Source organism: Arachis ipaensis, chromosome B1 (assembly GCF_059453495.1).
Source record: "Arachis ipaensis isolate K30076 ecotype BB chromosome B1, ASM5945349v1, whole genome shotgun sequence".
Lineage (NCBI taxonomy): Eukaryota > Viridiplantae > Streptophyta > Magnoliopsida > Fabales > Fabaceae > Arachis > Arachis ipaensis.
Window position 1 is genome coordinate 4,512,703 of NC_142436.1, and position 12,671 is coordinate 4,525,373.

The 12,671-nt window shown below is 29.0% G+C and overlaps 1 protein-coding gene and 1 non-coding gene across 11 annotated transcripts; one reads left to right on the forward strand and one right to left on the reverse strand.

The window, feature by feature from the left end:
* The first annotated feature begins 1,952 nt into the window (after nucleotides 1-1,952).
* LOC107648707 (SAGA-associated factor-like protein) lies at nucleotides 1,953-5,745 on the forward strand. Of its 10 annotated transcripts, XM_088500899.1 has the most exons (7): nucleotides 2,066-2,192; nucleotides 2,403-2,427; nucleotides 3,375-3,408; nucleotides 3,526-3,583; nucleotides 4,665-4,976; nucleotides 5,226-5,287; nucleotides 5,389-5,745. In XM_088500899.1, exons 4-7 carry the CDS (start codon nucleotides 3,542-3,544, stop codon nucleotides 5,390-5,392), a joined length of 420 nt encoding a protein of 139 aa, XP_088357025.1. In that variant the 5' UTR covers nucleotides 2,066-2,192; nucleotides 2,403-2,427; nucleotides 3,375-3,408; nucleotides 3,526-3,541; the 3' UTR covers nucleotides 5,393-5,745. The 10 variants fall into 10 exon arrangements, with proteins under 10 accessions (XP_016161743.1, XP_016161959.1, XP_016161813.1 ...); XM_088500900.1 differs by lacking the exon at nucleotides 2,403-2,427 and having other exon boundaries at nucleotides 2,063-2,192; XM_016352610.3 differs by having other exon boundaries at nucleotides 5,226-5,745.
* A 33-nt stretch (nucleotides 5,746-5,778) lies between these two features.
* On the reverse strand, nucleotides 5,779-5,851 carry TRNAE-CUC (transfer RNA glutamic acid (anticodon CUC)). Its single transcript has one exon. It is a non-coding gene; the product is annotated as a tRNA-Glu (tRNA).
* Between the last annotated feature and the right edge of the window lie 6,820 nt (nucleotides 5,852-12,671).

Below are 12,671 nucleotides of genomic sequence, written 5' to 3' on the forward strand. Positions count from 1 at the left end.
TAATTTAATTTCATCCGTTATGGATGATGAGAATAATTTAATTTTTATTATACATAATGAATAATAATTTAATTTTATTTGCTTTAATTCTATAATTAATAAATTTAATGACCATCATAATTCACATAATTATTAAATGCTCATAAGTCGTAATATTAATATTATTTATAATTTAATTTTTATATAATATACCTTATCTCTAAATAGAAATAAGTTTTAAGTTCTAAATTATTTTACTATTCTAGTATATTTTTCATGCTTACTTGAACATTATATTGTGTCTTTTACAAGTATTTACTTTTCGTATTCTTTATCTTTGTCAAAATATACATATTTCGGAGATGAAGAGACATGCTCGATCCCTCTAAGACGAGATATACTTTAAAGTTATTACCGTATAAGAACATGTATAAATACATGTATTGTTAACTTATTTTTAATATATATTTTATATTTTTACATATACAGTTAATTTAGTAGCTAACTTGTATGTATACTTAGAATAGTTAGTTGTACTGATACATGTATGTCTTTGATTAACAAAATTCAATTAAATAAATAGTTTAATTTAATACACTGTAGTGTAAAATAATTTATATAATGATATAATTATATTTATTCTTTTAAATAATTATTCACGTAATAACATAATTATTTTTGCTAATATAACATTATGTGATCGAATACATGTATAAATATGCTTTATATGTGAAAATGAAAATGAGTTTGTTACCGTTGTTGAAATTCAAGTCTAAAGTAGTGTTTGTTTTTAGAAATTGAATTTGAGAGTTGAGACTAAGAGACAAGAATTTAGTATTATATTTGATAACCAGATAATATAACTAAAATTTTAATTTTAAGATATAATTTCAATCTTTTCAATATTAAAAAAAAACTAAAATTATTAGAGATGAAAGCTAAAATTTTAATATTTATTTTTAAAAATATATTTATCTTTTTTAAATTTTCATTCTATCATTTTCACTATTTTTACCTTTCTAACTTGGGAGCCACTTAGATAAAGATGTCAAAAACATCTTTTTTTAAAGATATTTTTTAAAAATTAAAATTTAACATATATAATCAATTAAATTATATTATTTTTATTAAAATTAGACTAATTAGCAAAAAAATTAATAAATTAAATTTTTAAACCGGTATAAATTAATATTTTTTATAAAAAATTACTACAATATCCCTATTATAAAACACAACTAAAATATTTATAAAACACAACTAAAATATCTCTATCATATATATATATATATATATTTGTTTTTTAAAAACTTTAAAATCTAACCCTATAACGATAGAGAAAAAAAGGGCTAGAATTTAGAATTCTCAAAATTAATATATATAATAAGAGTATTTTAATCATTTTATATAATAGGAATATTGTAGTAATTTTTTATAAAAAATAATATTAATTTAGACGGATTTAAAATTTAATTCACTATTTTTCAGTCAAATTAATTTGTCTGACCTAATTTTGACAAAAATAACATAATTTAAGTGATTATATGTGTTAAATTTTAATTATTAAAAAATATTTAAAAAAAAAAGACGTTTTCTGCGTCTTTATGGAAGCATCCCCCTTCTAACTTTACCTCTATTTTTTTCTTAATCCCTCACCTCACTACTCCTACCAAATAAGATACTAAAACATAATTTAGTAAGAATAAATTATCATTTGTACCCATGAAAGATGTAGACGCTGATAAATGTATCCATATAAGAATAAAACGACAATTGTAACCACGAAAAATAGTTTTCGTGTGTCAAAAGCACCCTAACAGACCAATTGCGTAACCAAATATTCTTGGCACGAGGCTATCTTCCGTAGTTACAACTATGATTTTATTCTTATATAAATACATTTGTGGGCATCTATATCTTTCCTGAATACAAATGATAATCTATTCTTATTATTATACACTTTACACCAAACATAGTATTTGTTTCTCCATCTCAATTTCTGTTTCAAATGGTACCTAAATTCTTTCAAAAAAGAAAATTGAAGCCGTAAATTGTATTTTAACCCCAGAATTCCCCCATTTTGCAAATTCTACCCTCTAACGGGGATTCAGGGGATTCGCACACCACAGCACCAATCCACGAATCGGAGCTACACCCTCTTCTCCTTTTGACGATCTCCCTCTGATCTCTCTCTCACGCACACTGTGTCATAAAAGGTTCAAACTTTACTCTATCTTAGACACTTACACCATTTTTTTCATCTCTAATGTTCATGTTTTCTTTCCTTCAATTGTTTTTTATGCTTTCTGGTTTCTACACTATTTTCAGTTTTCTTAAGCATTTCATTTAATTATATTGGAATTCTTGATAGTTCATTGGATAGTTGATTATTCTTGAAATTTGGTTACCTTTTTGGTCATTGCCAGGTGCCTGTTTGTCCTTTGGTTCCGGGTAATTTTCTTTTGTTATTGTTAATGTTTAATGATCAGTTTTGCTTCAATTTGGTTATTTACTGATGTAATTTTGGCTCAAGTGGTGATTTTGTGGTAATTGGAATCGGTTCATACTTTTCATTGCTTTGTTTTTGTGGTTTTTGCATATGTAATGTTGAACTGGTGGATCAGAGAGACTGCAATATATGTGAGAATATGTGGTTTATTCTTTTGCCATTGGAAGAGAAATTTGTCTTGATAATAGATTCATAGAATAATAGTTTGATATTGATAATTACTATTGTGGAGTAAGTAACTTGCTAATCTGAAACTCAAAATGAAAAATTGAGGGATTCGATATTTATGTCTCCTTTGCAAGTGTACTGAAACTATGTATATGAAAAAATATTTTAGCATATGGCTTCTTTGTGATAATTTATGTATAGGTTCTGAATGATTAAGTTGTTCATTCTTTTCATAGCTGTAAAATATGTTGAAGTGAAGATCACAAATAACAATCTTAACCTTTGGCATAATGAGAATAGTCCCCTTTGGTAGCTTTGTTCGCTTGGTTAAATCGGCAAGCAATAGGGACCATGAACTGGCTTTAGGTAGGGTTAGACTCCTCATTGATTTTTCTTATGGAACTTGAAATTGATAGATTGTGATCACAACTTAACAGTAAAAAGGGGGAAAAGATAGCGTGTAGAGAACACAGCTGAAAATTGAGACAAATGGTGAAGCTATATTTTCTGTTTTTGCAATTGATTACGCTTTGATGATTAGATCAATACAATTTGATCAGTTTAAACTTAGTGTGACTCCTTGTTTAAACTTAAACAATCCTGTCCTCTTCACATGATAAAATTTATATCTATGTGTTGTTTGTGGCTGTATCATAGCATCTTAAGCATATACAATCTTGGCATATATTGAGATTCTTTAACTTTTAGTATATTTTGACAGGTAAAACCAATTTTGAACTTTACTGTAGATGCAGGTGATAAAAATATAATTACTGACCCTGCTTGGCATTTCTTTTTGTTTGCTTCGCAGTTGTCTTGTTTATAAATTCCGGGTTTTTTTACCGGCTTTCATTCGTATTGGTATTTATTAGGACTTGGTGAAGACTCATGTCAGCTCCTAATGAGGAAAACTTGTCGTCACATTCCCAGGTGAGTTTTTTCAGTTATGAGCAAGCATTTCTTATGTTTGCAATTAATTCTCCTATCACATTTCACACTCCAATAAACTCTTATTTGAAATCATGCTTGTGCACGTTTATGTGCTCACTTTAGATTTAGGAAGCAACTTTGAGCTAAGTTCTGGGACTGCTGTCATTTTGTTTTTCATTGTATGTTAAATCGATAATATATGGATGATTTGTATTTCTTTCCTCTTCACATTAACCGCTGTAAAGATTTTTAGGATCCATAGTGAAGAGAAATATTGTCTGTCCAGAATTCACAGGGTATTTGTCTTGCTATGAGCATGGTAACCTAATAAATCAAGAAAAACTGGGAATTGATCGAGTTGTGGGTTATTATTGTTCTTGATCCAGTGTGTTTAATCTTCTGTTTACAATGCTGAAGATGTTTTAATATTTTCCTAATGTATTGAATTGCTTATCCTTGCATCATCTGCAGAATCAATTTTGCATACTGTTGTGACATTTTACATCTATGTATTTTATATGCAATTCAAGACTTTGAACTTCAATTAGATGGATTATCTACCTTGACTGTTTATCTAGACTCCAAAGATTGAAATCTAAATCTTGCCGGTGTTAATGTGATTTTAAACATTTTATATCTAATGGTAGCATTATTTTGTTATTATTTTTGGTGAAAGATTCAGTGATGCTTCTAGTGTAAAAGCTAATAATCTTGAACAGCAAACCTTTGAATATGTTACATATTTTTCTTTTAGAATAAAGATGGAGAAAATCGTGAATGCCACTTTTCATTCCATTTTTTGTTATCTTAGTTGAGCAACATGACATAAACACTGACGTTAGATGATAAGCATCAAGCAATAACTCCTGTTTTCATTTTTTTCTTCCTTCACAAAATCCTGAAAACAGAAACCAGTCAGGCCATGAATTTCCATGATAGTATCATTTCTTCTTGTTGTGGGTTGTCTCCCATATGCATGTTCTAAAGTAATTTAGTTGTGTCAGGGAATTGAAACATTAAGATTTATCAAATAATACATTTTTCTCCACTTATACTTTTTCATGCTTCTTTCATTTTGCAGCTCTCATCTCATTTCTTCGCGGATCTCCTTGATTCCATTATAGTCGATGTAGCATCAGAGTGTCACAGAGTAGCAAGGTTGGGCCTTGATTCTAATTTGGAAGAAGAAGATGAAGAATTGAAGTTGTCTGCACAAGCTAGGGTAAAGGTTGCCGATCCTAGCAATAGTAATGAAGCAAATGGCAAGTATGTGGTTGACATATTCGGACAAAGTCATCCTTCCGTGGCAAGTGAAATATTCGAATGCATGAATTGCGGCCGATCCATCATGGCCGGAAGGTTCGCCCCTCATTTGGAGAAGTGCATGGGGAAGGTGATTATTTTATCTCTTAGAACTTTTTTTGGTTTTGAAAAAAGGTGAATTTAAAACATGATGATTACATAGTTGAACACTAATTATGTATAGTCCTCTATTATCAAGACTGTTCAACACTTGTTATATCTTCTTCAAAATGAGATGAAAGATAATATACAATTAGTTGTTAGTGAGAAGTACATTGGTTTTTTTTTGTTTGTCTCTATTTCGTATCATGAAAAATGCTTCTTCTCTGCTCCACCTCAGGGTAGGAAGGCTCGTCTCAAAGTAACAAGAAGCAGCACGGCCGCTGCCGCGCAGAACAACCGGTACTCCCGAGGCAGTCCTGTTTCTACATACTCACCATATTCAAATCACTCTAGCAATAACAGCATGAACCGGTTGCCAAATGGAACCTCCAATTTTGCAGGTGAGGAGCACTCAAATGGGACATTCGAGCCGTGACGAAGTGAGTGAGCATGGAGCAGTGATGTGGCAATGGCTGGCAGGCATGCATGCATGCATGGATTCAGGCTTCCATATCAGCAGTATCATCATCATCATCATCAACTTGGCTTTGCTGGAACACAGCATCATGATGATGTATACGGAGAAAAGGAAAAAGAAAATGGTACTTGTAATTTATATTGGAACTAAGCAATGACAATTTTATGGTAATAAAACATGGCTCGTAGTTTAGTTAATGTATGGAGAAATTAATAGATTGTGATGATTCTGGATTACTGGTGTCTGGTAAAGCAATTGATCAATAATAGCCCGTAGCCCTCGATGTGTACAATTATTTTTTAAAAATAAAAATTTCCGTTGCCGGGACTTGAACCCGGGTCTTTCGGGTGAGAGCCGAATATCCTGACCAACTAGACTACAACGGATTGATGCTTTATTGCAACATAGGTGCTATATATGCGCTACTTCATTTCGTTCAATACTCAATAGATTAAATTTGGATAAAAGTGGTAGATCCTAACATTTCTCTTAACTTAATGTTTCCTAAGTAAAAGATAACTCCGATATATATCATCATATCAATTAAATATTTTTCTAATAAACTATTTTACGTATACGTAAAAAAAAAAAATAATAACGACCAAATAAATAACTCACATAAATTATATATTAAAATATAAAATATACATTAAAAATGTGTAAAATAACATATGTATATATAAATAAATATTCAATAATTAATTTTTAGTATATATATAATATTTTTTTAATAAAATATAATAAATTTTACTTTGAGCCATTTATTAGATAAATATTCCCAAACATAGTTTTAGATTTATACTTTTTAAATATACAATTTTTTGTTGGCGGTTTATTGTTAATTTTGATTATTCTCCTAATTGAACCATTTTCATTAACAGACGAACTTTGTAGGCATAATATACACTTTTAATATATTTAGGAGCAATACTATATAACTAATAAAATTCATTAATTTTTGGTTAACACTTAGCTAGCCAACACTTTATATTCTAAATACTAAATTCGACACATTAAACCATAAATCCTAAATCTTAGTAGTATAAAAATAAGATATTTAACTAAGGTATTAGCTAAAGTATTAACTAATATTGATAAAAAAAAGTTTTGGTCTCCTAATATGTTTCTATATTTATTAAGTGAAAAAGGTTAGATAATTTTTCTTATCACGTAATAAGAATAATATTTAAGAATTTCATATGTGCTATGGCCTATGGGAGACTGTTTTCCTTTGTGAGAATCCATATTGGTTACGTTGTTGGTGGTTATTATTATTAAGGGTATTTTATACCACAAATGATCACCACTACGATACTATAAAGTTCTATATTAATAATTAAACGATGGAAATATGTATATACTACAGTCAAGTGGGGCTAGATTAAAGGTTGATTATGATTAGAAATTAAAAATGTAATTGATTGAGACATAGAATGATAGAACTAATAAGTAGCTCACGACTCCCACTTATCCCTGCCTCTCACACCTTCCATATATGTGAGATAACTTTTCCTTAGGGTAAAGAATGAAAATAGAAATAAATCAAGTGTTGTATATAGTTTATTTAATACTAAAATATATACCAAATTGAAGTAAAACCAAAATACCAATTTTATCCTTTTCTTCTTCACAAATTTCTTCAATATGATTTCAAATTTGATAATCGTTTTTGATTAATCAATTGAAACGTATTGCATTATAATATATGCCTTGTTTATGTGCCGGTTTTAATTTGGTGTAATTTGGGTCTTCTAGAATAAATTTATACCATCTCTATGCATTTGGAATTGGGTGCAATATATAGTTGTTTCTTTTTAGTTTTCTTGATTTATGTATTTTGAGTGTATTTTAGTTTTTATTTTCTTCTTAGTATTTTCTCTTCTCCCATATTTAAGATTATTATCTCATTGAAATTTTTAATGTTTTGTTGAAGGATCACATTCTCTTGTATTTTTCATGATCCTTTTAGTGATTTACTCCTGCAATTCCTTTTTTCTACGAAAGAATTATATCTTTGACAAGCAAAAAAAAAAGAATAATAAAGTGTACACATACACATTTCGAACCTGCACGTTTTGTAAAAATAATAATAATAAAAAAAGAACTTAATTATGTTATATTTATAAATAAGTTATTTAAGACAAAATGATAATAAAATAATAAAAATTATAATAAATGTTTTATATTTATAAATTATTTTTAAATTAATATATATTAACTGCTAGTCTATATTTTTGCACATTCCATATTATTTGTTATTTATACATTATTTAGTATTATATATAGTATAGGTTATTAAAAATACTTGATTTTTTGTTATACATTTATTATTTATATTTGATTCAAATATTTTTATTGAAATACATTTTATTTTATTTATAGTTATTTATCTAATTCACCTATTATTTATTTAGCTACTTAGAATTTATTTATTAATTTATTTATAATTATTTAATTAATTTGATTATTTTTATTTAATAATTGAGATTTAATTTAATTTTTTATTTATTAAATAATTATTTATTCATTTTGCATTTAAAGCATTATTAAATCATTTAAAAAAGATGGGAGAAAGAAAGAGAAGGGGGGGGGGGGTTTCCTAACTTAGTACTTACACTAATCATTATGAGTTGCATCTATATATCCGTATTTGTTTCTGAAATTTGGATTTAGAAAAGGAGGTGGCGAAGTTCAAATAGAATTATTGAAATCACATACACGCGTGGTTTGACATGCACAGTGATGGAACATTCAACAAATTTAAATTCTGGTGATTTCTACTTCTCTTATGAAAGAACTTTAATTTCCATTCTCATGTCTCTAATGTCTATGACAACGTGTGATGATAGAGAAAAGCAAATGGTCCTTTTCCAGTAATAAAAGGCCCATTTCTTGAGAAGGAAACAATCTGAAAATCATGTTCAGCTTTCTCTTCTCCTCTCTTCGCTTTTTATTTAAAGTTTAGCTCACCAATCATCTTAGAGTAAATGTTGAAATTATTTTTTGAAATTTCATATTTAAATTAAGTTTGTCGGAAAAACTACCATTTGTACCCATAAATTTTGTGAACGCTGACAAAAATACCCATCAAACAAGAAAACTAATGTTGTACCTATGAAAGATGGGTTCCGTGTGACAATAGTACTCAAACCGTGATTTTCGTTGACTTTTTAATAAAATTCCCAAATTCCTCCTTTTATCTTCTTCCCCAAATTCCAAATTTCACACAACCCTCATCCTTCGTCTTCCTCTGCCACCGCCAGTCACCATTCCCTCAAGACCCAAGCACCTGATGTCTTCCTCCAACCTTTATCCTCAACCTCTATCTCTCTTTATTCCAATCCTAATTTGTTCTCCAAATCTAAATCCAAATCAACTTTAACATCATTACCCTTGTTGTTTCTTTCTTCTTCGGATGTAACAACAACACTAAGAAAGCACACCCTTGTCAAACTCTTCAACCTCTTCAATCTAAATATTGTTGTTCTTCTTATTCCAAAGCAATAAGTAGTAGAATTCAACAACCAGAGCCAACAAGAGGCCGGTGACCACGTTCTCTTTTCAACGGTGACTCCAAACACTGCTCAGCGCCGTCGATCTGTAGAAAAATGGGCTGCTATTAGAGTATCTTCATGCCATTTGGTGGACTGATATTCACATCGCAGCCACCGCCGCTGCTCATGCTAGGCTTCCGAGGCCACCGCAGAACCCTCTAGAAGGTTGTGGTGGTAGTAACGTTATTGTTGAAGGATCTTGTTTCACTTTGAGTACTGGAGAACGAAGAGGGATGATGGTGGCGGGGTACATTGATGAGGATGAGCTTCTGAACATGCCGAGTATGATCGAAGACATAGCCAGGGGAATGTAGGGTGAAGAAAAACCCACACTCCCAAGCCCACCTTCGACGACGACATCATCAGCAAGTGCTGCTCCTCGAGTGAGTTCCAGTGAAGCTTCTCCTCTGCAACAAATACGACCGAGGCTATAACATCTTCTATCTCCGATATATCCTTCCTTCCGTTCCCAAAGGCTCTTGGTTCTGCGCCTCTTGTTCCCACAGTGACACCAAGAAACCAAAATGTATATTTTTTTTTGTTAATTTCAAACTTCTTTTTCTTTTTCTACACCAGATCTACAAATCCATAATATTTGAACAATAACCTCTGATAATTAATAATCCACGAAGGATGAGGGTTGTGAAATTTAGAATTTGGGGAAGAAGATAAAAGGGGTAATTTGGGAATTTTATTAAAAGTCAACGAAAAATCACGGTTTGGGTACTATTGTCACACGGAACCCATCTTTCATGGGTACAACGTTAGTTTTCTTGTTTGATGGGTACTTTTGTCAGCATTCGCAAAATTGATGGGTACAAATGGTAGTTTTTCCTAAGTTTGTCTCTAAATGTTGTTTTAAACAATTTTGTTATTCGATATAGGTTTAATTACTCTGTTGGTCTCTAAAGTTTCATAAAACTTTCAATTAGGTTCCTATACTTTTTTTTCTTTTAATTGGGTCCCTACACCAAATTTTTTTTTTAATTAGGTCTCTTTTGATAGTAATTGGCTTAATTGTATAGGGACCCAACTAAAAAAAAATGGGTGCAGGGACTCAAATAAAAGAAAAAAAAGTATAAAGACTAAGTTGAAAAAAAATTTTGGTGCAAGGACCCAATTAAAAAAAAAATATAGGAACCTAATTAAAAATTTCGTAAAATTATAGGAACCAACAGATTAATTAAACTTCGATATATATATTTTAGTTAAATTAGTCTTTGCGAATTTTTCAATTAACAGATTGCGTAATATCAATAACATCTAAATTACTATTAAGTATCAAAATGACATCTAAATAAAACAAAATGATATCATTTTGCTCTTTTAATCGAGAGAATCCCACGCAAATGACATTGTATTTGTTTTTTAATCGAGAGAATCCCTCTAAAAATTTTGCCGATCTCCTCTTCTGTATTTTTGCAGCTTCATCCTCAATTTCTTTAAATTTAGTAGTCTTCTTTACCAATAAATAATAAAAAAAATTAAATAAATATTAGACATATAAAATTATTGTTCTTAATGAATTCGCAAAACTATTACCAAATATTAAATAGAACTTTGTAGACTAAGTGTTCTTTTTTTCTTTCTTCTCATCATTCACACTAAATTTTATATATATCTAACAATACTTAATTAATTTTCATTTGAGGATAACTGAAATGCAAAAGTATATAATCGATTACTATAATGAAGAAATTGATTACTATAATAAAAAAAGACTCTTTCACAAATTAATCGATTACTACAATAAAAAAATTGATTGAATCTCTGTCGATTGTGACTTCAGCAACTGTGATTATCGCATGATGATGAACAAATATTGAATATTAAAAAGATGGATACACGATGAAGAAAAATTGGATATTAAGTAGATGGATAAACGATGAACAAAAATAATAAAAAAATAATAATCAAAGAGATTGATAGACGATTCCAGTTGTAGGATTGAGTAATTGAAAAATAAATTGATGATAGATTATTCACCAATTTATAATCTTAATATTGAAAAAGATAAGATTAGAGTATCTAAATAAAAATAAAAACCTAAAAATTGAAGATAGAATTTTAAAGATAAGATAGATGAATAATAAAATAATTTATAAATACGATGAGAAAAATTTAGAATGGCGTAACATATAATGTAGTGCACAATTTAATCGATTGGGTAACACAACCAATCGATCGAATTGTGAAAATCCATGTTGCTTTGAATACTACAATCGATTGGTAACACGAATAATCGATTGAACAAGAAAAAACTCACATTCTAAGCGCAGTTCAATCGATTGTGTAACAGTTCTAATCAATTGAATTTTGAGAACCCATATTGCCGTGTAAAAATCAATCGATTGTGTTACACTTTCAATCAATTAAATTCTGAAAAATAAAAAACCATAATGTCTTGTGACATTCAGTGGATTGTAGTGTACGCCCAATCGATTGAATTGCCAACAAATACGATTTCACAAACCTTTACGTTTGTAACGGATCAAGGATAAAATTATAATTGATTAGGATTGTCAAAATATTTATTACGATTAATGGAAGATCTAATTTGTTATTATTTTTTTAATTATTAATAAACATGATAGATGAATGATAAAATAATAATTTATAATTAAACTTAAATAAAAACTATTTAACAATTATTAAAAAATTAAAAAATATATATTTTGTTATGGGATCATTAAATAGTCCAAACGTTCTGGGACCATCGAATTCTTTGTCAACAATCTTCCATTTGTACGAAAACTAATCATGATAAATTAGATCTTGACCATACTATTATCTCAATAATACTTGCTTTAATCAAATACAATTAGATAAATTTTGAATAAGCATCAATGAAGTTGTTGCTAAATCTTATATTTTTTAAAAAGTTATTAGCTATTAACTTGGGACATATTTGAGTGTAGATAAATTTTTTTTTTTTTGGATAAAATTAAAATAAAACAAAATTTAAAAATATTTTTAAAAGTTTTAATAAATTTTAAAAATGAAAAATATATTTTACCTTATATTATATTAAATAAGTGCAAAAACACTATCCATGGAGATTATTATCTAAACAGTCTTCAGAAACATTGATGTAGGAAGTATTTGTAGGTAGATTAATGAAGCATTAGGGGAAATTAAAGGAGGACAAGAAGAAGTGGAGATTACATCAGAGTTAAAAGTGGAGTTTGGATCAGAAGCAGAATGTTCGAGTTAACTATATGAAGATAAGATGAAAAGACTCCCAAATAAATAAAATAATGAATTTTATTTTCATCCATTGCCACCAAAAGAAAAAGAATTTATGTTAAAATTATTTTTGGAAGATGTATTTTATTGACACAATTATGTTTTAGTAGAGAGATAATTAAAGAAGAGAATTTAGTGATTGATGGCTTCAAGAAATTAAATAGCATATTCGGTTTAGAACATAAATTGCATGCATATGAACCACAATTTGGAGATAAACGCCAGAGTCTTCTCATAATTATATATAATTATGTACCAAAAATAGACACGAATACGAATACGAAATACGATACGACGACACACAAATTTTAAAAAGTTGTCGGACATGAGGACACATATATATTAATAATATAACAATTCTGTTAGGAATCAAGAGGGATATAACCAACAACAAGCTAACAAACAT